General features: G+C 29.1%; 1 protein-coding gene across 5 annotated transcripts; it reads right to left on the bottom strand.

The window, feature by feature from the left end:
* Positions 1-104: 104 nt before the first annotated feature.
* Positions 105-25273, bottom strand: LOC113393536 (pancreatic triacylglycerol lipase-like). Of its 5 annotated transcripts, none has more exons than XM_026630484.2 (16): positions 25115-25270; positions 24981-25029; positions 5326-5489; positions 4747-4867; positions 4513-4660; positions 3981-4133; positions 3582-3671; positions 3344-3479; positions 2804-3034; positions 2656-2731; positions 2433-2569; positions 1650-1711; positions 1481-1557; positions 1337-1406; positions 1084-1208; positions 105-754 (listed from the first exon to the last, which is right to left on the bottom strand). In XM_026630484.2, the coding sequence occupies exons 3-16, from the start codon at positions 5471-5473 to the stop codon at positions 649-651; spliced, it is 1680 nt and encodes a 559-aa protein (XP_026486269.2). In that variant the 5' UTR covers positions 5474-5489; positions 24981-25029; positions 25115-25270; the 3' UTR covers positions 105-648. The 5 variants fall into 5 exon arrangements, with proteins under 5 accessions (XP_026486269.2, XP_026486266.2, XP_026486267.2 ...); XM_026630481.2 differs by having other exon boundaries at positions 24977-25029; XM_026630482.2 differs by having other exon boundaries at positions 24981-25273.
* Between the last annotated feature and the right edge of the window lie 398 nt (positions 25274-25671).

Consider the following 25671-nt stretch of genomic DNA (forward strand, 5'->3'; position numbering starts at 1 on the left):
ATTTAAGGTTATATTTATTTGTATTTTTAATTTTAACGAGACTTAAACTCGACTCCACATTCTTTTCTATTAGGTAAGTACTTAAATATAAGAATATCATAAAATTTATAATATTTACAAAACGTTTATTTACAGGGGAATATAAAAACATAACAAAAGTTTTTGTTAAGTATTTAAAATTACATGATGATTAAATAATAAATGCTTAAAGCATTTGCGTCTTTACATAACAATGTATCAACTGACACACTGTTATGCACCTAATTTTTTTAAATCTACGTGGTGGTTTTCTTAAAACGTTTAATGTATAAATAAGTTATATAAATACATACATAGTGTCACTTATTTGGTTCAGTGATACTTAATATTATATATTAAATAAATATACATTTTTTTTTTATTTAAATAATAAGAAGTCAGTACTTATTACCAGCAATGTGGTAAATTTTTGTCAAAAATTTAGGTGTACTATGTACACATTTGTTTTATTTGAAAAAATAAAAAAATGTTCAGCCTGTAATAATATCACTGGAATTTTCAGCATCACAACCTTTACAAGGCTTTGCCAATAAAAATGATGTGCCGACAAAGTTTTCACACAGTAACACTGTCCTGTTCAATGATCGAACATTCAAACGTATGGCACGACTATCTGCTGCAGTTGTCGTAGAAACTTGCCGAGCCTCGATTGGGTATTTCGGCGAATTCCCGTTTTGGGGTACACAGCTTACTGCTGAAGTCAACATTTCGTTTCCTGAAAAAGTATAAATACGATTTAGAGTGCGTTCCGTTTGGTACCCAGAACTGCTTTGTGGGACAGAATATTTATTCTGTAGTTGGGCTCTGTGGTACAGTTGTAAGGAAGGTAACATTTTAATTTATATGTAGACGGCGCAGGGTGGAATAATTAATATTTTGAACATTGTTTGTGTGGTCGTAATGACTAAAAGCTGTGCTTATTAAAGGTGACCTATTAGTACACAAAATTTATCTGGCTCTTCCAGTGTATAATATAATGCTTCGCTTTTGAGCTTTGCAACAAATATATTAATCCTATAATAATTAAGATTTGTTAAAAATTACCCTCTGCTCGGTAGTTCCATCTGATCGACAAGGACAGATTTAACGTAAAGGCGGTCGTTACACCATAAAATACAAAGTGATCGCGGCTCTAGTACATTCATATCGTACTCCCACGACAACTCCACCTGTGTGAAATAAGTTTTTTTTATACAAAATCATCCAAAAATGTATGTAATTTATGATGGTTTATATTATATTTTAATAAAAATAATATACAGTAATACTAAAATTATAAACAGTTAAATCAACGTACTTTTCTAACTTTGCCGCCTAAATCCATGGGATTTGTAACTACAGTTGTGTATGATGTCCCATGCTCTAACCTGAAGCAGTAGAATTTAATTTAGAAAAACTTCGAAAAAATACAACGAATTGTAGAAAGAAGTGATTTCATTACTTTACGTAGTTATTCGGTGTGAGATCCATTCCTCTTATAACTCCTTTATCAGATAGCAGCGTTACTTTCAAAAATCCCTGTAAAATAAATAGTTATTTTTTTAATATTTAATTTGTGTCCGTAGAAATAAAAGCATTTCAAAAATTTAATTAATTAAATTTTTATTCACCTGAACCCATGATTCTGCACCTTTAGGGTTCGCCAAATGAATGACTACCTTGTAATGGCGCTCTAAAATTTTAAGTAAAATTATCATGTTAGTCACATAGTATATTATGTATCCATATAAAAAAGCACAACATAGTTTTGTTGTTACAAGAAACAGCATTTCATTAATACCTGAAAGCACAACAAAAAATTGCTGAAATGCTAAACAAATAATTTCTGACTCATAATTGTTAGGATATGATAGGGTAATCATATAATATATTACTTAAAAGTTGTAATATTCTTAGTAACTATTTTATGTTTTTCTAACAAATCTCGACCACGGCGGCCATTCCTAGTGGAAACTAGTCAAAGTGCTCAGTAGATTTTGATGCACAAGTGTGTGCGCAAACATAGTCCTAATGGAAGTCTATCCGAGGCATGGGAGTGTAAACACTGCCAACTTCTAAATTTCGGACTGTGATTGAAAAATATGGACTGAAATGAAAAACACAACGTTTTTTTATTGGTCTGCCCTGGAATTGAATCCCAGCGCATACGTTTTTAAAAATCACCCCCTAGTCCAATGACCACCAATATATTTAATAAATATGACTAATACTTATTGCGCAGTGTTGCTCGCACAAATATAAAAACACAAGGGTCATAAAACTAACATTATAACCATATTATGATTCTTGCATAATATTTAGAAATAAGGATGCCTCTTAAATATTTCATTAATATTTTTTCTTGAACGAATTACTTTCCTAAAAAAGGCTTAAAGTTATTTGATTAGACTTACGACAAAATGGTAGTTCCTTTCCCGTACTCAGATAATATTTCGCACCAATTGTATCTTGTTCTTCAGAGGGATAAACTTCGTTTTCTGACTGATTATTTTTATTTGTAATTAAACCAGGCGAACTATCTGCATGAAATCTAAAATATTATGATAGGTTTAAACTTACATTAACCAAATCTTCGTATTTGTTTTTATTTAAGGATTTATTATATGCGTTACTTACCCCATTATAGCGCAACCATGACCACAATGGAAACACTTTCCTGATACGAAATGTTGATACGACGGGCATTGATGTCCTGAAAGAGTCGCGAGGGTTCAAAAACAATTCGATTTAAATAACAAAGTAGGTATATTCATATAAATCACACCTATGTAAGGACATTTTCCGTTGATAGATTCTGTAAACAGTTTAATAGCTCGGACATGGTTGCATGCCACCAGAACTCTAGATGCTTCCTCTAGTCCTTGTTTGACCAAGGTAAGAGGAATTAGCGGTCCTTCAGTTAAGTCACAACCTGGTTGCTCTTTTCCATTGTTCGGGTAGAAATCCAGATGACCCACTGGTTGCGACATTCCGTATCCTGCCATAAACACAAAATCTGTCGCACGCGTGGAATAAAACACGTCGAATGAATTAGTAAATAGCGATAAATATAATAAAATAAAATATATATTTATAATATATACAATGGAATGACACATGAATCAGCTGATTGGCATAGATATGTACATGAATAGAAAGTGTTAGTATTTAATCATATTAATTATAGAGAAGCAATAAGCCTTACATAGATTAAACAGTAAGAGACGTTGATGTTAATGATGTGGTATTATATGTACGAAGGTTATTGTGCGGATTTAAAAGCATAGAGGTGGTAAATTAAGATGTATTTACGTTCACTTTTTACCTAAGAGAAAAATGCTTTTTCCATCTGTATGTATAACATCTACTAGCTGAGCATCTGTAGGGTCCAACCTTACGTGGGTTGGCATTCCTTGAAAGTAAGGTTCAGCCGGATCGAGTCCGGTAATTCTTCCTAAGTCCTAAAATATTAACAGCTAAATCAAAGACAGTATGACGATAGGATTACAAAATTAATATATTAATAAAGTATGATTATTATATTTAGTTATATTGATACAAACCTGTATTCTCTCTCCAGCATAGGCCGCCGTGTGTGCGCCCAATGAATGACCTATGATATGCACATCTAGTGGATTCAGTCCATGTTCCTTCTAGAATTATTTGTTTTTAATTGCGTATTTTAAAATACAATAAAAATGTTATTTTTTATTATACAAAGATAATGTTTAACAGCAATGGTTATGTGACTGTGAGTAGATAAAAAAATATTGCGTTATTATTTATTTAAAGATATTATTAGATATTAATAAATTTCACAGAATATAGATATTCTCATAGAGCAAGTTAGACGATATATATAAAAAAAACAAAGTTGATTGTGTCTAAATTGTAAAAGTTTTTGACCTTTAAATTTAGTTTCATTAGCGTTTTGTGTTTTTATGTAAGCTATGTTTATTTACCTGCAATGTGTTGACAAAGTGTGCAACTTCGAGACCTACTAGCCTCGTATTCGCAGTCGCCTGTGTGTATAGTGGTAGACTACCTCCGGCCCAGTCTACGATGACCACATTGAAATCATCCGCTTTCACCAATTCATCTTTCATCTCACTAACCTGTAGGAATAATATATTTTTTTATTGAATACTCAAACATGCAATCACAAGAAAGTATGTATTTCTCAACCTTAAATTACTTTCGTATTTTTATAATAGTTTAAAACTATCGTACAAAGAATTGTATGATAATTTAATTGTGTTTTTGAACATTTAAGAAATTGTTGTAGTATAATTGCATTGCGTGCAAACAATGAGTTTGGCTAGACGTTATGTAACTATCATTTAATAAAAACAGCTATTTCTAACAGAAGCCGCGAAAATGAATCTAAGCTACAAATTGCAGTTACGAAAATATATTTCATGTTGTGCTTAGAATTATAAAATATATAATTTGTATAGAAATGTCAGATGAAGTTAAATATAATTTAAGACTCACCCAATTAGAGAGCGGCGTGTCAATGAACCCGTGAATAATCATTTTAGTTAGGCGCTGAGGACTAAAGTTCGATTTCGCTATAGTTTTGTTAGCATTTACGTTTAGTATTTGGCCGTCAGTTGGATTCTTTTTCGTGTATAAAATGAATCTGTAAATATGATTGTTATAATTTTTTTTTTGCAATTAATATTAAAATATCCTACCTTAATAATTAGTTATTTTGTATAATTTTACCTGGTATTAATGACGACTCTGGGCAATGGGAATACATTAAAAGGTCGATGAATGAGGTGATACCAACTACGGGTTATATTAAGGCAACCCAGTTCGTCGTAACATCTTGTTTCGTTTTCAACTAAAATGGGCGAAATATTAAATAATGTAAGAAGTATTAATCGTTACACAGGAAAGTTTCATTAGGTATTACTTTTTCATTAAGAGTGTACGTTTTTTTCATTGGACGTTTATTCTTTTGCAATTTTTTTTTCATTCTTTTTAGCATTGGCTTTTTTTTTCTTTCTATAGAGAAATCTTTCATATTACTTAATTTATTTTTCCGTAATAATCAAGACAAGTTTCATAAGTACTATTGACAAAAACACAAAAAGTAATTTCTATAACATAAAAACAAAAAAAATGACTTTTAAAATTGAATTTGAATGTGTCTTACTAAGTAATTTCCTAAATAAACATTTACTTAATAAATTAATAAAATGCAGACTTGTAATGTTTGTACCGATGTGACTGAGACGTCTACTATAATATTATTAATATGACTATAATATAGAACTACTAAAATATCACATTACTTACAAGGCAACCACGGTATGTTCACTTCAATACGATCTGAACGCGCCCAATTAAAAGGGTCGAGAATTCCAGCGAAAGCTGGCTGCAGTCCCAGTAAAATGCACCATAACATTACTCTTAAGTGTCTGTCCGTCAGGTAAAGTCTTCGCATAGTACTTGTACTGCACCTGAAAAAAATAAATATGCTGGTAAAGATTTAGACGAAATTTACTGATACAGTGATATATTATATCGAACAAAATTATATAAGTGTGTAGTTTTATTTATAATATTAAAGAGATGAAAAGCTGAAGACGATTTAGTTCGCATTGAAGAATCTTTAGTATCTATTATATTGGTGATTTGATATATTATATTAAAATTATATAAATTATAAGTTTTGTTATAGTAAACTAGTTGTCACCCGCGTCTTCGCTTGCATTTTAGGAGTTGGTCGCTTTAGAGTAAAAGCTTGTTTCATACCAAAATTTAATAAAATTTGGTTCAATTTTTAAACCGTGAAATAGCAACAGAGAAACATATATTACCTTAGCATTTATAATATTAATAAAGATAGCATTATAAATGGTTTTCTTTAGAAAGATGCGATCTTGGCAAATTATCTCATTCCTAATTAAAACAAGACAAGTATATGTTCATCTATACCAAACAGTTTTATCGGAGTAGTTGTTCAAAACCTGACTCTGCTGTTACTACAGTTAAAACTAGTTGCAATACTTTTTTTTATTCAGTATATAGCCGCCTTGCGTTTTTATCAATAATTTAGTATGCGGAAGCAATTTAATTTTATATTTCTTACATAATACTTATATTGTTGTGTTATTATTTAGGTTTTAAATTTAAAATATAATAGCAAAATAAAATTATTTTCTAACTAGCATGCTTAAATCAAAATTATTTATTTATAAAGACATACATTTATGATTCAAGATAATGTTACAGGTTGTAATGTATAATTATTAAAATAAATCTTTTTTTTTTTTCAAATTAGAAAATTGGGCATGAGCAAGATGGCAAGAACGTGGTTATATATAAAAATAAAATATCAATTATATCCTCAATATGTAATCACAAATATTATTAATACTGTGTTTACCGATGTTTAGTTAGTTTATTGCGTAATTAACTCAACAAAATTATTTATTTATAATAATATTTCTTGACTTAGTCAAGAAATATTATTTAGACATTTAAAAAGAAAAAGTAGTTATTATTAAGTATACCTAATTATAACTTCTGTCATGACATCCTTAGGTATTGTGAACGCTAGTCTCGTGTATTCACAGCTTGTCTTTATTATCTTCTGCTTTTGTTTTACAGTGAAAGTTAACTAGTCATAATTGCTATTACTGCAATAACGTATGTTGACACAATCGAGCCTCGAACGTGAGAATTTGTTTATAATTTCTAGACTTCAAATATGTGAAATGTAGGAAGCAAAAAAAAAATGTTGAACTCTTCATGTTTATTGACACACGTTTGTTATTTAAAACTTAAACGAATTGTACAAACACCGTTTGTTTTTTCCATAACCAAAAAAAAATGTTTATTATACTCTCTGTGTAAGTACCACCTACTCAACAGTTATTCTATCGTTATAAACAGCCACTTTGTGATGTCGGTGAAACACATAAAGTTATTATTAGTCAGTTAAAAGTTAGAATTTACATTTCTGAGCGGTTTTTCAATTGTTATTTTAAAAGGCCATTTCTATTGAATTCAATTTATAATTAAAATTTAACTGGCGATTTGAAACATCAGTCCTTAATTTTTATTGTCTATATTGTTTGATATAAGTTGTAGCTTAATCGTTACAATATTTAATCTATTATGAAATAAATCGTTGAATGAAATTAAATTTATAAGTAGCGTTACATTTTTCTATTCGTTACAATCTACTTAAATGTTACCAAAAGACAAAAAACCTACAAAGACAAACAAGTTACAGATTTGAACCGTTACTTAATAAATTTATTGTATCAAAAGTGATTATTGCCTGATGGTAATATTAGATACCGATATAACTTTCACTATTTACAAGCAAACTGGCCAATTCTATCGAGATAACCTAGACCAGTGAATGTAAGTTATTTGAAGAGGCACAAATCATCATACAATCATGAAAAAAAAACCTTTTCCAATTACGAAGTACGGAAGTGTTTTCTTGATGACGCAATGTCGATGTCTGATATAACTTAACTATATATTAGGGAAATTACGGTTTAGAGTCAGGTCAATTATAATTCAAGTGGTAGTATTAGTCGCTAGCCATCAATACCTCATTGCGTATAGCGTATGCTTCATGGTTGATACGACAGTGTCATTGACTGTATTAATCACTATTGTCATCGACCCGTGTGTTGTCATTTGTACGAGTATGTAACAGTTTAACCTCATTTGTACAGAATTTACAATTTACTTCAGGTTAATTATGGTTTGTGTGTCGCAAGTAATTGTTCGAGCGGCCTTTACGTAATCGGAGTGACTTAATGCGATTCTGGTATTAAAAGGATGATATTATAGACACTATGTAGTATCGTTTTCATTCTTAGAATTTGTGGGAAAATTACATCTTTTAATAAACAAAAAAATGTTTGCAGTTGATAAGAAGCAATGAACAGGCATACTACTTTCTTGTTTTATTGAATAGTTCCGCAAGTATATGCTTTACATTTTCTTGCAATTGAATATATAATCTAGACCAGCGTGCTAAATGCCAGATTCCTCTTGCGGAATTACAAGTAGGTGAACTATGGATGTTGTTGATGCTCTGGAAATGGTATCGAACTTAGTCCACATTTAGGACCGGTTCTGATCCAACTTACTGGTTAATGCAACCGGATTCATTCTTACACCTTTTGCCACCTGAACAGTTTCAAAATGTATTTATTTTAACATTCATTTTTTCATTAAAATTATTATTATTATAAAAGTGAAGAATGATAACAAAATAATTCCCAATCAAGTCTAAGTTCAATGATATATTTTTTTTCTTAAAAGCAATCACATAATTATGACCAGTGAACAGCACGATAGAGCGGCAATATTGGTAGCTCGACAGACTTACCACGAAAAGCTAACAAATACAATAAAACAGCCGTACCGATCAAACGCAATTCTTTCACAAGGGCTTTCAAGCTTTTGTAGAAAGCTGATGCCACTCTACAATAGCAACAAATCTGATCGTGTGGCCCTATGGACAGAGGTTTTGAAAGAATTAACTCAAATAGAGAGTCGTGATGTTGTATTAGATTATACTACTTTATTCAAAGATAAATATATAAATTATATTATAGTTTTATCATAATAAAATTAAAATTATTAAAATGTATAACTTAGTAAATAGTAATAATATGATAGTAACAGTAATAAAAAAATCTATTGTAATAAATATAAAGCTTAAATTAGTATCAACAATTTAAACTAAATATTGACATTTACCATAAGGTGGCATATTGTGACGTAAATTGTATGACGTATTTTTGGCCTTGTCTAGGCACGTATTAATACAAAAAAATGTCCTCCAAATATACTAGACCAAACTAGCCGAGACAACTAATGCCAAACTTATTACTATATATAGCAATCATGTTTTTATAATTTAAATTGGCTTTATAATTTATTAAATCATCGATTAGTGAACGGTTAAAGATTTAACACCAACCAAACCATTCATATTCTTAAATCCGAATTAAATCCACTATTGTACACTCTGTGGTCAAAAATTTGATTTTTTTTATTAATTAATGTAGTTATTAGAACCAACAAAAGTTACAATTATATATTCAAACATATTTCTAGCCTTACATATTAAGGCGTAAATATAATATGTGAAATGGCTTGATTTGAGTTAAATTGACGGCTTTTTCAGGATAATTATTGCCGGGAAAACTTAAAACAAGAAATGTTAACCTACAATGAATAAAGATTTCTTTTTTTTTCTACGAAAAAAAAACCTTCTGAAATTGTTATTATTCATTTATTAATCATATTGGATTATTAAGTAATAAGAAAACCTTCAGCTTATTTTTGCAGAATATATTTTTTAATATTTTTTTTACGTAATCGATACGCGTAAATCGCGATGTAACTTCTCTGTTGCCTAATAAATCAGTGCGGGACGAGACGTTGAGCTGAACAGACCTGTGACACTTTCTCTGCAAATACAATACAAAGCATAGGGGAGTGAGGTTTCCCCCGGAATATTTATCGGTAACACTCAGTCGAGCAAGGTCAACGACGTACATATATCCTCTTCTTAAATGCACTTTCATTTAAAAGTTATGAACATTAATAACTAATAGATTAAAAAAAAAAAATTATTCAGTAATTCAAAAATTACAATTACTAATTTTATTTTTGAAAGTAAAATCATCATCGTCCAGGTTGTCTAAATTTTTAATATTCTTCGAAACTAATAAAGTAAATGTATATCTTTCTTTCTAGAAGGAACTTTAAAGTGAATCCTATGGAATGACTTGAGAATGAATTTATTATTTTATTCAAAATGTTTAAATGATATACATAGTTTTATTCGCGCGTCAAGGGATAGTAAACACTCTCGCTTAGGTTTCACATTAAACATTGTGTGTTCTTAAACCTAAAACTTTCTATAATGGTATACAAAAGAGGGCAATCCGGTCTATTAATAATCTTGGAGTCTCGTGAGAGACTCTCTTCGGGATGTTTTTAACAAAGTAGGAATACTCACTGTTGCGTCACAATATCTTTACAACAATATTATATACATTCACAGTAACATTGATCACTTTGATAAAATCAGTGATAATCATAGTATGTGCACAAGAAGTAAGGATAAGCTTATAACGCCAAGTTTCCGACTCCGCAACGTCAATAAATCCTTCTTGGGGTAAGGTATCCGTTTTTTTTAATAAAAATCTGAAGATATTTTTAACTTTGCCGTTTCATAAATTCAAATAATTTGTAAAAAATACATTGGCAAAAAGGCATATTATTCAATATAAGATTATACGGATGATTAAAAAGCGTGAAGTTAATACTTGCTGACTCCTGGCAGGATATTTTACATACAAAAATAATTGTATTTAACTAACATGACTGTATTTTTAAATGTTGAAAAAGAGTAACTAGTGAGTTTCTTGCCGGTTCTTCTCGGTAGAACCTACATTCCGAACCGGTGCTACTTTCGGTTCGGAATATAGATTATTTACATACGATATTCACTTAATATAGTTTGACGATTCAAAAGAGCTTGTAAAAGCCTATTTGAAAAAGTATATTTTGATTTAGTTTTTTTTGGTCACATTTATTTTGTATTCCTTCTTTCTTCCATTTGGAATCCTCAGATTCCAGACATTCGAGCAGTTTCAAGTGACAAATGAGTTAAACAGAAATATAATAGAAGATGCTTTATCGTATTCATTCGAATTTCTCCACACAAACCCCAGTGATTTTAAATCTGATGCTGTTGTGTGATCAATGTGTTTTAAACAGAGCTTTTGAGTCCGTAGTAACTTCTAAATGTTATCTCCATACTTAGTATATGAAATATCCTTTTTCGAGTAAATTCATTGTGATAGCATTTATCTACATACAATTCCATTTTGTGTGCTTTGCACCAACATTCTAGATTATTAATGTCTTCTTGAAAATTAATTCATCGTCATCATTGGTTTGAATGGTATTCATTTTTTTTTAAGTCACAAAAGTTCACTTTTACATGTTTAAATATTGCGGGATTGTTATAATAAAATATATTTAATAAATAATATTGACCCTTAGACTTTTGTAGCAACACATAACGCTTGCCTAAAAAAAAAACGAAAATCATTTGATAAAAAGAACGCTTAAACTAACTAAAATAGTATCTAAACTGTTACTTGCCTTCGGAAACTTCGGAATTAATATACGGAAAATCAGAATAATCAATCGTATAATTTAGGCAAAAAACTAACGAAGAGTCAATAAATAATATTTAAAGGCGGTTTTTTACAGTTTAAAAATAGCTACTTACATACAAACAAACGGATCTTCCTCAAACTATTTAAACATATGTAGGTAAGACTACTCTGAGTTTACTTAAATACTAAAACGCTTTCTTTTGTTTTTCGTTGTGAAGGCACTTAGCAAAGCATTACATTATATTAAGAAACAAGATTTGACCTTACTTTTCTTGTTTTAAAATGTCATACTCGAAAAGTTTGACGTTATATATCAAGAACAAAAATGATGTTACTTAGGATTTGTTGTTTTACTCAGTTAAGATATGTATACAGTTTTGTCTATATCATTTTTTATTTTTCTTCGGTTTTATAAATGAATGTACATATTAATAAAAAACGTACTTGTGTATTTATAAAAAATGTTGACATTAAATTCAATTATCATGCTATCATAATTTTTCATATTATGAAATATATAAAAATATATTGTTTTAATATAATTTAATCATAAAATAAAACTTGTTAAAGTTATATAAAGCCAACTGGTCATATCTATGAGAATTTTAATTTAAAAAAAAAAAAAACATTGATATACTACTATAATTTTTTTGAAACTAAAGCTAATTTTACATATAAAATTACTTTTTTTTACATCTTGATTTGCACAATATGTTTGATGTACGACTTTAGCTACTCTAAAGACACGTATTTTTTATAAGCTATAGTTTATCTTGAATTCGTTTTAGACGTAAGATACTTTAAGTAATGTCAAAAACAATAAATAAAATTTGAATATAGTAACAAAAAAATAATAAGTAATAAAATATTTCTATAAAAGTAAAGAAGAGCAAGAAGGTCTAATGGTAGCTTTGTGATTATAATGTTATAATATGATAACTCCTTGTTAGTTTAAACTAATCGAATTATAAAATAAAAAACGAAAAGTAGTTCAATAATATTTGGCAAGAATTCACACATTTCAAAAGATGAAGATTGAAACTCAAGTGTTATTTAATCGGCTTTCTCTACAATTTCTGCCTCTAGGTAGTAAGTAAAAAATAAAAATATAAAAGAACAAACAATTATTATTGATTTATTAATATATTTCACTTTCTAATAACGGATGAAGCAAGTATTATCTGCCATTTATAATAAATGATGTTAGTCAAGATATTTTAGCGTGTTCAACAACTCACGTTAGGTAATGCTAGTGAAAGATATCAACGCGCGGCTACGAGTACGTACGCTACGCTTTAAATATGTCTTCGTGGTGCTTTTGGAGTTTGTGTTATATAAATTAATTATTGCAATCCTATCTGAGATTAAGAAATATCACTGTCTGAGAATTGAAACACCGTTTTTAAAACTGTATTACATTTATAAATTAAGAGAATCGATTGCTTCGTTTGCTTTTAAAATTTAGATAAGCTAAAAAATATCTATTTCGGGGATTTTTTTTATAATTAATTATAAAAATATTTTTGCTGTTGCCCTCGTATTAATATAAAATGCAATTTTTCAGTTTCCTTGAATAAAGCTGCTGTTATTCATAGAAATTACGTTGAGTATTTCATGTGACCTTGACATGAATTGGTTTGCGCGTATTCTAATCTTTTTATATAAGTGTAATAATAAACGTCTAAAATAATTTTCTGATAAACGTTGCTTAGCTGCAATTATTTTTGATAGGTAATCCAACTAAAATAAACAAATCCCTATATTTTAAATTATAGGGATCAATAAGCATGTTGATACTACAGTAGAATTATGGTTGACAAAATATAGGTATATGCAATATGATATAACTGTTTGTATATTTAAAACCATATGCATTTATTAAATTGTAGGTATAAAAATAATTCATATATGTAATTGTATACACTTTTTTTGACTTTATTTATTTTACACTTAGTTTTGGATATACTTATTTCAAACATTATATGAATTCAAGATAAGTTTTTGATAATTCAAATTACAAATAGAATTTTGATTTAAACTGATATAACACTTCAGATTAGATAATATTATATGGAATAGAGCATTTAATAAGTGTATGCTCCGTTTGTATTTTGCTTAGATTGATAAATTATTTGCAAACATAAAATTTTTTTGCCGAAATCAAAACTAATAATTATAAGTAATTTTAATTTAAAAATTAAATTTATCGGATACCCTAATCTGGTGTAGCCGTTTGACCTGATTAAAACTTGATAAAGCGAAAGTGGTAAAGCAGGTCCGTGAAAGGCGTTCAGTTCATTCTAAAACTGGAGACTGCTCTTAAATATTAACTGTTTTAATGTATTTAGATTTTTTTATTGGCCATTGATCTATATAGGATCTCCTTAATATTAAAAGTTAGTAATAGATAGAGTATATAGGATGTACTACACTAATAAATTTATGCAAAAATATATAATACTTACAAATATTTATTAAAAAAATATAGCTTATTTTGAGGGAGTATTTAAATACAATCCAGTATATGTACTGTTAAAAATTACTGAAATATATTTAATAAGTATTTCCTTGTAAGCTTGTCTAGAATGTAGTATTTATATAGTACTATGTTCAGGCTAATACACTTCACACTTTCACCGTGCACTTGCCACTGTCACTTTTATATGTCTTTACCGCTGAAAGCTCATGAACCGGTAAATTTTCTAACAAGAAACCGCGCAACCCATAGTTAATAATAAATATTGAGTAATATCAGATGATGAAAAGTCGTAATAGTAAATTGTATTATCAAACGACGACAGCAGTTGCACATGAATAGTATTTTTGACTTTATTTAAAACGTTTATTTTATTACAAGACTAAATTAAGTATTTGTTACCTATATAAGCGTAAAAAGTCATAGCCTATTAATATCCCACTGCTTGGCAAAGACCTCCTATTTGAGGAAAAGGTTTGGAGCTTACACGCCCACGTTGTTCCATTGCAGGATAGTGGTAGACACACTGGCAGATCTCATCTCATCTCATCCACCACGAGCAGGTTTTCTAACGATGTTTTACTTCACCGCCGAGAACGAGATGAATTATGAATACAAATTAAACAAATGTATTACTGTTACCTACAATAATATAGAAAATATTGATTACATTTATAGATTATTCCTTTAATTTCCTGCTATAAAACTGTTTTAAATTAAAAGAAAAGTTCCTTCGATACATTTCAGTGAAATAATTAAAAAAAGTTTTGATTAATTTACAGATTAGAAAACTAATACGTTAGTCAGATTGTCGTAAAACACGACAATGTGTTCATATTAATACTTGTATAATAAAAAAATAAATTTTCCTTGACATACACAGGTGTTGAGCGACGTGACAATAAACGTTAAGCTATCGAATAACACTTAAAGTAATACTTACTTAATGACATTAAGTGGCTAGCTTAATAGATCGTCGTATTTCCTATATTATTATTGATGAAATGAAAGACTTTGTCAAAACATTTTATTTTGTTGTACCATTGTTCTCGATTACAAAGACATGCAGACACCTCAGTTCACGCTGTAAATGTTTGAAATTCTCGTAAAAAAATCCGTTGAATTGTCATTTGCTGAAAGGTGAAATTTGGAACCTAAGAAGAAAACGTCGTCTATTTCGTTGTTTAGAAATGCAATATTCTTGAAGAGGTCACATTTAACGGTGAGGGAAATCTTTATTTGTTAAAATGTAAACATGTGTATGTAAGTATTAGTAATGTAGAACGAATCCGACTTCATTATTTTTAGTGACCTACAATAAATTTCATTTATTTGTATGAATGTACCTACGTATGCCTTTTTTTTAGGCCCATTTGTCTATTCTTCTCTACCGAGGAAGAAAGAATCACCGTAAGGGACAACTTTTGTTTTTAGCTATATTTTTATATTAGTTTGTATAGTTTATTTAGCGGAACTGTTGTTTAAATTAATTTATTGTGCACCGTTGTATAGAATTACAAAAGAGAATGGATTTATTCTGTATGTAGTTCGATGGATGTTTTAAAGTCCGTTGTTTCGTGAAAACGGTCGGTACTCATTATTAGTTAAAGGACAAGTTTTATTCTTAATTAAAAATTGAGTTATGCTACTTTAGGAACCTTACTTAAAAAAATGAGGAAATTATGTTGATCTTAATTGTTTATATTTTCAAAAGTAAATTGTTCAAAGTACAACTTTTGTTATTATACAAAGGAAATTACGACAGCTATTTAGAAAAGTAATCTGAACAAAATACACGATACAAATTTGGAAAAGTTTTTATTGTTTTGAGCGTTTATCGAAAATTCTTACCGATTTTACGACCTAAATGTAGTTCATGCTGCTTAAAAAAGCAGGTTTTTAAAGATAATAATAATTAATGACATAATTGATTATCTTTTGTACTTCTTAAAATTTAGGGCACGGCAGAAGAAATATTTAAAAAAATGTATAATTGTAAGTAAAATTAACATTTTATTGTTTATATTAAATATTAATATTTAAATTAGTATTGCGAAATAAAACAAAAAATATGTAAACATAAATTTTGTGTGACCACATCTAAAAAATAAAGTTATATTTAATTTTTTATATTTATGCAAGAGTATCGAGAATTTTATCACTTAAGTGTTACACGAAAAGAGGTGAGTCGGTCAGTAAATATGTTCGTCAAATTAAACATTACATTGACCTCGGCTCCCCATTGCACACTAGCACAGTTACATAAGTTGCAGCAGAACCGACTATAGGTACATTTTCATACATCACAAGCGTAATATTGTAAAAATGAATCGAATGATTGTTAGTCTTTATATAAGACGGGACTCGAAGAATTTGAAAACGTTTAAAAAAAGGATAGTTAAAATAAATGCAGATATTTATGTATAGAGTAGTGGGTCACTTAGCGAAAGTATTTGTTTTCTCTCGAGACAGCTTCGCCTCTCGCAAAACGTATTGAATTATCGAGTTCAGACACCAGATGAAAGTTAATAGAAAATTGATTGGTTTCTTCAGTATAATGAGACAGTATAATATAACTGAAATATAATCGAGTGTGTAAAATCATATAAAATATAACTTCAAGCATTGTTAAACATATGCGATTTATTACAAATTATGTCTTGATTAACTGATGGTACATGACGTGACGTAACTATGTATAACAAATAATAGTACATAATATATAAAAATATGTATAGTTTATTAGAAGTAACGAGTAATTTTTTAGATCTTTGTTTTTGCATGTAAAAATGCACAATATCCACTTATATTTACACTAAATTAATATATTACTTTATTAAATTAAAGGCCGGGGTCATGTTTGTTTTTGAATGTATATGCGTTTAACCTATGTACATAAACAATTATGATGCGTAAATAACTTGTTGCGTAAAACAATCGCTGTCGTGTTTTGATGCAAGACAAGTATCTTATGAGCTTAAACTCAGACCGTTGCTATGTTCGTCGTGCTCTATTAATCAACGCAATCACCTGAAGCCTTAGAGAGATCAATAATATTTTCATCAATTCTTTGTACAAATAAATAAACAACTTAGTTAAGAAATACTTTATTTATAATCATCAAAATATTACTGTACACTTTTTGAACTATTTAATTACTTCAGTTATAAATTACACTCAAACGCATTTCAGCATCACAATTTTTTATGCTCTCTCTTCACAGTTACACGCTATACTAAATGAAACAAAAATATAATTCCATGTAAAAAAATTAAGTGGTATAGGTTTTGTACCCTTTATTACAATAAAAAATATATATTTGGATCTTGGATCCTGTGATTTAATGATGAATTTAATCAATCCAATTTTGCGATACGTGCTTTGAGATTTTGGATATCTCAACGCACCTATGATCCTAATCGCGGCCGGAAAATCTCCGAATATAAAAACTGTATCATTTTCTTTAGAGTAACTTAAAAAACTCATAAATGTACGTGTAATTAAATTCATTATCATTGGCCAATGACAATCAACCGCTGGATTTAGGCTTCTTCCAGTGTGTCAAAATTCCCGGTTTTCCGCCTTCCGCATTCAGTGTAATAATAATAATAATAATAAATGGATTATTATAATTATGCTAAATATTCAACACACCTCTATTTGAGAGTTGTGTTAAAAAAATGTGTCAGACCGGTTTTTTAAGGTCAACATATGTATGAGTATTTGTAAATATAAATAAGATTGTCAAAAATAAGTTATTTTACTTAGTTTGTCGCTTAACGATACTTCTGAGATCACTATCAGGCACACACACTATCGTATTGTGTAATTTGTATTTTTTTTAAATGAATAGTTTTGATGCGCGACTCGTAAAACATTGTTCAAACATGTATTTCGTTATTTATCTTTCGCTATTCCTTGTAGTGTCAGAATATTAATAAGAAAAAGTTAAATGTACTGTTAACCTTCTGACACAGGTATTTTATACTTTATAGAAGGTCTCTTCCTATCGGATACCGTATAAATTTTGTATCGTATGTATAAATTTTAGTTTCATTCAATTTCATTCAGGTATATGATTTTAAATCTTCAGATGTTGTTTTTATAAGAATAATATTTCAAACAACTCAGTAAATAGAACGAAGAAAAAGATTAAAAGTTGATAAGCTTCTTCAACATTGATGCTGCAATAAACATATGCTTTCAATGCATCGTTATGGAAACAATGAAAGCAATTCTCTGTCACAAACACTGCACGAGTCTGACGATCTGAAATCTAACGCAACTGTTATATCACAGAACCAATTGAGGTCGGTCGGTAATGCAGCGGTCATTAGGCCACGATTTTGAGGTCTTTCCCACATAACAACAAATTGCTATGGCGTTCTAAATGCTTGGATTACAAAAATATTGTTATATTCTAATGTTCCGTTTGATTTCATTATAAATAGAATACCGCATGTCAGTAGTGATGAAATTTGACAATTTATTATGATGGAAAACGGTTTTCTAAGGACTATGAGGTTCGATGACCTAGAAATAAAATATAATATAATTATGTCTAAATTGTCTGAATAAATTAAGTATAATTTTTAAACACAAGCTACTTTTTTATACTGGATAAAATTTCGTAACCTATAAACAAAATGCTGTTGACCACTGAGGAGTTCCTTTGTGTAGAGTCAATCCGTGATGTAGAACAAGGATTTTAAATCTTATTAAATACAATGTCATCAACTCCGTAAGATTTAAGGAATTTGTTGTAAATCAGCTCGCAAAATTTGATCTAAAACATTGCAAATTAATTAATAGCTTGTAATTAAAAAATATGATAATTGTGGCTTTATTAATGCAATCCATAACATATGGGGAAAATAATAATTGAAAATTATTTTTCCAATTGCCTTCTCTTAGGCGCCCGGAACAAAAAAAAGTACCTAATGGGTGTATTATTTATATTCTATATCACGTGACGTAATGAATGAATAAAAGTAAGTATTAATAATAGAATTGCGGTAGTGAAGACAATGATATATTGTTCGTCGACAGTACTTTGATAGTAGATGTATACTGCGATTTTGACGAGCTACGTGCAAAGTACAACGCCAAGGTCGTTGTCTATATAGGTTGAACATTTAGGTTAACGTTGTTTAAGCATATAAAACCTTTTAGCGTAACGAATTTTGAGTCGCCATAAAATGCGACAAGCGAAGCGTAGTATCTAAATATAGTATAATAGTTTGTCTTCGATGTTCAAATATTACAAGTACCTATCATTTGTTTATTTTGTCCATATGCATAAATTATTTACAGTAAACAGTTTTTTTACAGATCTGTGAAATTAAAATGTTTATACGTTCATTAACCAATCCGTTTTAGTGTTGAAGTTCTTAGGGGAGGTATCGGAGCACCAAACTTCCTTAAAATGAGAACCTAAGCTTAAGCAGTTGGACATTAATAGAATGTTATTTTTATTTACTTCTTATATTCATAGCATATACTACATGTAAGGTATGTATGTGTTTTATTGGTAATATAATTTATTCATAGGCTATTTTTTAAGTATGATTTTAGAACAAGCATTAGTAATATCACGGAGATGAAAATTAGTTAACAGTTTAGCTAAGTTATTTTCGACAAGAATATTTTCTCTCTTATCTACCAATATACTTTATTATTGTGTATATTGTTTTATATATATTAATTTTATAATGCGATATATTAAATTTATAATGTTGTAACGGATTAAGAGTTAATTTTATTCTATTTATATAGCTTCGTATTAATTACGATTAACGTATTTAAGCTGCTTGAATGTGTAATTAACAATTATGTACAGTGGAAACTGTTTTCCGCTATTTAGTAATGTTTTATTGGCACTGTTGGCAACCTTGTTTTAGTATGATTCTTTAGGCTCTATTTGTATCATAGTTAAGGTTTAAAGTAATCGAAATGATTGGTTTATTGTAATCGAAACGACACTATTATGATTTAATAAATACTCGTCATTTATTATCAACGATAACATAAGCAATGAAATGAATATAGGAATTGAGACATTCTAAAATGAAACACAAAGTCACTGAGATTTTAATCCATAAAACTTGTGCAATGTTTTACATATTTACACACATCGCGGTGCTGCCGTATCGAATGTAACTCTTGTGTAATATTGAGCCTTTGCAGTCCACCGGCTCTTCCTGGAGGTTTACCGGCATCTGATATTGAGACAATATGTGACTGTGCTTAATCGTAATTGGGTAATAACTGACATTGTTGTATATAGTTGTTACCTGTTTTGTTTTCTATTATCACCACGTACGTAACGCATATACTTGTATTTTGATATTTTTTGCATATGTGTTGTTCACGTTGTTCAATGATAACAACTAGAATTTTCAGTATTTCATTGTTTTTTTGTTTATTTTAACAGTTTATTTCGTCAAATACATAAAGTATGTGCATATGATATTGTTAATCTCCTATATTCTGGTGGTCTTGAAGCGATCGTTGCTTTAGCTTGTTTGTATAATTTATGATCATATTTTAACTTTTAATTGGAACGCAATAAATGAATAAAGAAATTAGTATATGACAAAGTACCCTGAAGATGAAACGCGATTTGTATTTAATGAGTTTGCACAATGAGTTTTATTGAATCTATCAATAGAATTGCAAAAGCAGACATACATAGATTTTGCTAAGGACAAAGTGTGAGTAGACAAATGCGTCCAACGTTGACCGTGATACGAATACTAATGTATATTGAAAATATGATATATTAATACAATTTTGTCCGCTCAGTTCTGTTACTTCCTGCTATTCAATTAAAAATAACCAACCATTGAACGGTCATAAATGTAGAACCTTTAAAGTTTTCAAATAAGATCTAAAACCATGTATCCAAACTCTTTGAAACAGTAGTACTTTAATTATAATTTTTAAATGTTAATTGTAAACATTTAATTATCTAAACAAGCCTTTGTTTTAATTTTTTTGATGTAAATTTTATAAACGTCTTTGTTGTGAAATTTATTATTAACACGGAAATATTAAATTTAATCTTTTTTTTTTAATGTAAGATTTAGAGGTGTTGTTTAAGAGTATTTAAAAAGTTTTAATTACAACTATATTTTATTCTATTTAAAGCTGGGCTCTGAAATAATAAAATATAATGATGCGGAACAACTACTATTATACTTTATAAGTATTGAATGACGTAAAACAGATCCAATTGCTAATTAATTACGAACGCACAATTCTTATACTAATTAATATAATTTCAATAATACTTCTAATCTTTATGTAACTACAATCTTTCTTTACTGCATTTTGTTCATTGGTTGTTATTAAGATCGAAACTATGTTTATGGTGAACGATGGTAACGAGTGATCATATTTTTGTATTTCTTGTTAGCTCGAGAAATTAAAGCAGATTTATTTAAACATTAAGTTAATGTTGCAGTTGTCTATACAGCAAATGTAGGTGTTTTATTTATGTGAATGATTTATCTAGGATAAAAATGCTGTAGGTATTAATATAAATTTAAAAACTTAACATGTATTTAATAAAAGCGTGTAAAAACGTTCATATAATGTGACTTGTTCAAATCAATTAAGATTTTTAGCGTATTTCATTTGAATTGAGGAAATAATTATTCATTGATTTTAGTGATAAATTCTCGAATTTACACCATCTATAGTATTTTCCACATTTTCGAAGGTTCTAGTGATTAGAAAGCGGCGCGTGTTGCAAGTAGCCGGTCATATGGACTCACTTGCTTAATGCAGAACACGCGCAGGTGCCCCGGCTTTCGTAGTGGACACCCAAGGCTCCGATAACGTATTGTGTAATCTTTATAACAATCAAAATATTAGAAGGAGAATAGTTGCAATATACGCTTATCGACGTTACCTTGGGATATTATTTTTCAACGATTATATAAGAATATTTATATTTTAGATTGGAATGTATATTTGAGCACAACGCGTATTGCTGTTTGCTTTTAATTAACATTAATGACATGGATCCACTTCTTCCTAATCCTAGCCTAATGTATAAATTCTTACAGAAACGTCTAGGAATATATGAAATTCTAAAAAAAAACCTTACTTATAAACAAATTTCCCTGGTTTATTTTTTTTAGTACTTATATAAAATATAAGTAACAATAACAAACTTGATAAAATAACAAATAACAAATTAAATAAATTAAAAATAAAAAAATAATAATAATTAAATAACAAATTTTATATAAAATATAAATTGTATAATATATTCAAATATTATTTATTAACAATTATGTATAAAGTCAAGAAATCAATAATAATACAAAACATATTAAATCGGAGTTAACTTTCATATTCAAGCAAAGATCTATTTAATAAGTGAACCGAAGTTAAACTTGGCTAGTAGTTATTACTAGGGAAATTATAACTATTCAATAATATTAGATAACAGTTACTTCAAAGAACTTGTTATGCTTGATTATATACCAAATTAATGGATCCGCAAGCCTGTTTAACAATATAATTATTATTAAAGAAAAGTTTAATAGTTCCCACAATTTTAACTAATCAAATACTAATAATATTCATGTATTACTACTTACTAGGAAAATATATGCAAAACTAATATTACCTAGAGTATGCATTTGGTTGTTTTACTCGGACAGACGCAATTTATGTTGAACTTTCAAATTATGATAGGTTTCGGAACGGACATACGTTATATACTACGTTTATATATTGTGATTTATTATAATTTGTGACATTTTAGAATTGAAAAATATTCGGTTCGTGTCCATTTCAGATAAATTTTGGCGAAATTATAGCCGTTAATAAATATTAAGACGATTGGTATAATTAAAAATTCTCTACAGAAAAGTGACGCAAATATCTTTAATATGATTTTATTAGCTTGATCTGTATGTATCTATGCAACCGAATCTTTTAACGTAATTTCCAATCTTCAAGACTAATGATCTAATGATCTTGATAATTGATATACAATAATTTATTAATTTTGTGTCGTGGCCAGGATCGTATCCGTATTACAGTATGCTTACATAACGTCCTCATAGTCACGATAAATGTTATCAAGTCGTGTGTTTTTTTGGTTGTTGTTTAACTATTATATTATTTTTAGGTAACATGTTGATCACAACTGGGAAAAAGATCTAGTCATTTCAGTTCGATTAATTTGTCTCAGTCTTGTTCCATATTAAAATGAATTTGATGTTATTTATTAATATTTTCAGACAGTAAATTATCGTTTTTGCTTTCAAAAGTGATCTAGAACGGAGATATTACAAGATGTTTGAAATAATGTATGAGGAAGAACGACATAAATAAACGTACGATAAAATCGCATACCGTTAAACTGCTTGTTGTAAATATTTTTTGTCATAACTTTGTTAAGTAAATTTAGCTCGGAAAAATATCTTTGGCCTGCTTTGAAATTTTAATACAAAACTAGGTGGGGTTGTTAGTATAATAGTAGGTTGTGGGATAACTATATGAATTTTCCATACATTTACTGTGTAACAACGAAAATTATCAAATATCATCCATCGATCGATTAGGTCGTGTTCTTAATCTGAAATCGAATATAAACATTTTGTCTAAAGGTTACTTAAAATTGACTTACTGAAGTTATTTTTCTTTCACTGCGTCTTGAGACCGTTTGTTTGATTTAATTAAATTAAAGTTTAATAAATTTATTAATTGTATTGATTACAAGCTAATTTAAACAATTATTAAGTGAACATTTTTTTTATTCAGCTTTATTTGATACAGCGTTTTTTTTTAAATATAATTTTTGAATCTTTTTCAACTCATATGTATGTCGTTCTTTTGTTTATTTAAAATAGTTGCCCAATTCTTAGACTAGTTAGTTAGTAACATTAGTTTTGCTTAGAGATTTGTACAATACTAATGTGAAATATATATAATATAATAAACAGCTTCATGCGTCGAGTCGCTGTCGTAGCTTTTAATGCACAGGTCAATCACCTCCTAGTTGTACATCCTAGTCTTTATATTGTCGCGACGTCGGTACTCTAAGCCCGTGGGGAGAAGGCCCTGGTCTCCTTCCACTGGTCAAACTTTAAAAATCTGGAAGCAGAGAGCTGACAGCGGGACAAAATCCTTTTGCTTGAGGGGTTGTTTGGGACCTCCAGTTTAGAAAACCCAGCAAAAGATATAGTTCGTGAGTAATTCAGGTTGCCGTATGCAACGAAGATCTCGTGTGAGGGATCGAGATAACTCTCTTTCCCGGGCATAAACACTGCCGTGCCGTGTAATCGTGACAAGTCCAAAGATTATTGAAACGATACGATACAGACAAAACGAGAGCTGATGACAACTGCACAAAGTATGATCCAAAAACAAATTCTTACTGATTCTTAATATTTTGTTCATTGAATAGGCAATATTAATTGCCATGTGGAACACTAATAAATAATATTTAATAGCATCAAAGAATATAGTTAACGTAATGCTCTGTTTTTGTTGTTACGTAGCGTAATAGCAGTCCGCAATCAGGCGTAGATATAGTTACGTTAACGTACGCTAACGGTTCATTACAGACTCGGAAGTATTTCCTTAAATTATTCAAATAACCAAGTTAACTTTGCTCCGATAAACACTTTAACCGGATGAACAAACGTTGGTTTTTTTACATATAATTTTTGCGTGTTTTGAATTCTTATTGCATTGTGATGTAACACATCATAACCATCAATACATTTAGCGGTTACTTAAAATATAAATGTAATACTTTATTTTTGTAGTTTGTTTTTGTTTAATAACTTTAATAAATAAAATAAATAAATAAAGATAAATGATAAGAGGCTTACCTTATCGTGTCATGTTAATTTTTTTAGTAAGCACTAAAAACTATTTTATATTTAACTTTATCTAGAGAACGTAAGCATGATATATTTAAATATACTTCCTCACTGCATTAAGTTTCTCTTTATGTCTCATGAAAAATATTTATGCATGCATTGTTATAATAAATACCTACGTAATTAGAATAAGTGTAGATACATATTCCTTCCTAGTTTCGTTTATAAACGTTCACTTAATTTTTACGAAAATATATTTTAAATATTAAAAAGACAATTAGATTTTTACCAACGTTACGTATGCCACGTTATTCACCTACACCTATCACGAGTTGAGCAAATAATTTTCATATAATGACGTCAAGCTTAAAAATAATTGATAAATATAGACGATCAATTTAAACAAATACATGATTTTAATAAAAAACTTTATTGAGATTACTTACATACCTAAACACAGAATCAGCTGATTTGTGCGTCCAATTCGAGTCTTCCTTGTCTGAAATATCGCTTGCCTGATACGAATCACAGAAACAAACACGGCATATAATAAAATGAGTCTTGCCAAACTGATTTTATAATACCTAAATATATAATGGAGAAATTGAAGTGTAGTTATACACTGAATTGAAATGGTATTTAATCGGAATCACGTAATTTTGTAACGTTTCCGAGTTTTGTAAGCGTGGTTGCGGTGCGCGTGCGCTGTACGGGAAAGTTCTACTTCAACTGTTTTCTTGTCTTGCGATTGTCGGGAACTTGATTGCAAAGAATGAACGACAGTGGCCGCACCGGTTGTTGATGCTGGAGGTTTTGTCTTATTCTTTGTATATAACTTTCATATATCTTAAAATATATCTTTATAAATCTCCTCACCCTAGAGTGGAAGTTCATTCAATTAAAATAAACGGTAGCTATAAACATAAATTTATATTATGAGTTTCTTTTATAAAGTAGAACAATATATTTTATTCTGATCCGAAAAGAAATTTTTACTATTAAAAATATTCAAATTCGCTGACGTTTAAAACGTATTTTTTTCACAATTTCATACTTAATAACATTGATTTTTATTTAAGATTTAAACCAAAGATATAACGTAAATTCAATTAAATTAAGTAAGTAATTAGAGTAGTAGTTT

The sequence above is a fragment of the Vanessa tameamea genome, chromosome 6 (genome assembly GCF_037043105.1).
Source record: "Vanessa tameamea isolate UH-Manoa-2023 chromosome 6, ilVanTame1 primary haplotype, whole genome shotgun sequence".
Classification (NCBI taxonomy): Eukaryota; Metazoa; Arthropoda; class Insecta; order Lepidoptera; family Nymphalidae; genus Vanessa; species Vanessa tameamea.

What these genes read in the sequence shown, in the direction of transcription:
- LOC113393536 (XM_064215169.1), bottom strand. An exon ending in ATGCTGGAGAGAGAATACAG is followed by an intron (nt 3,480 to 3,581) that starts GTTTGTATCAAT and finishes TTAATATTTTAG; the next exon opens with GACTTAGGAAGAATTACCGG. An exon ending in GTGCAGAATCATGGGTTCAG is followed by an intron (nt 1,558 to 1,649) that starts GTGAATAAAAAT and finishes TTTATTTTACAG; the next exon opens with GGATTTTTGAAAGTAACGCT.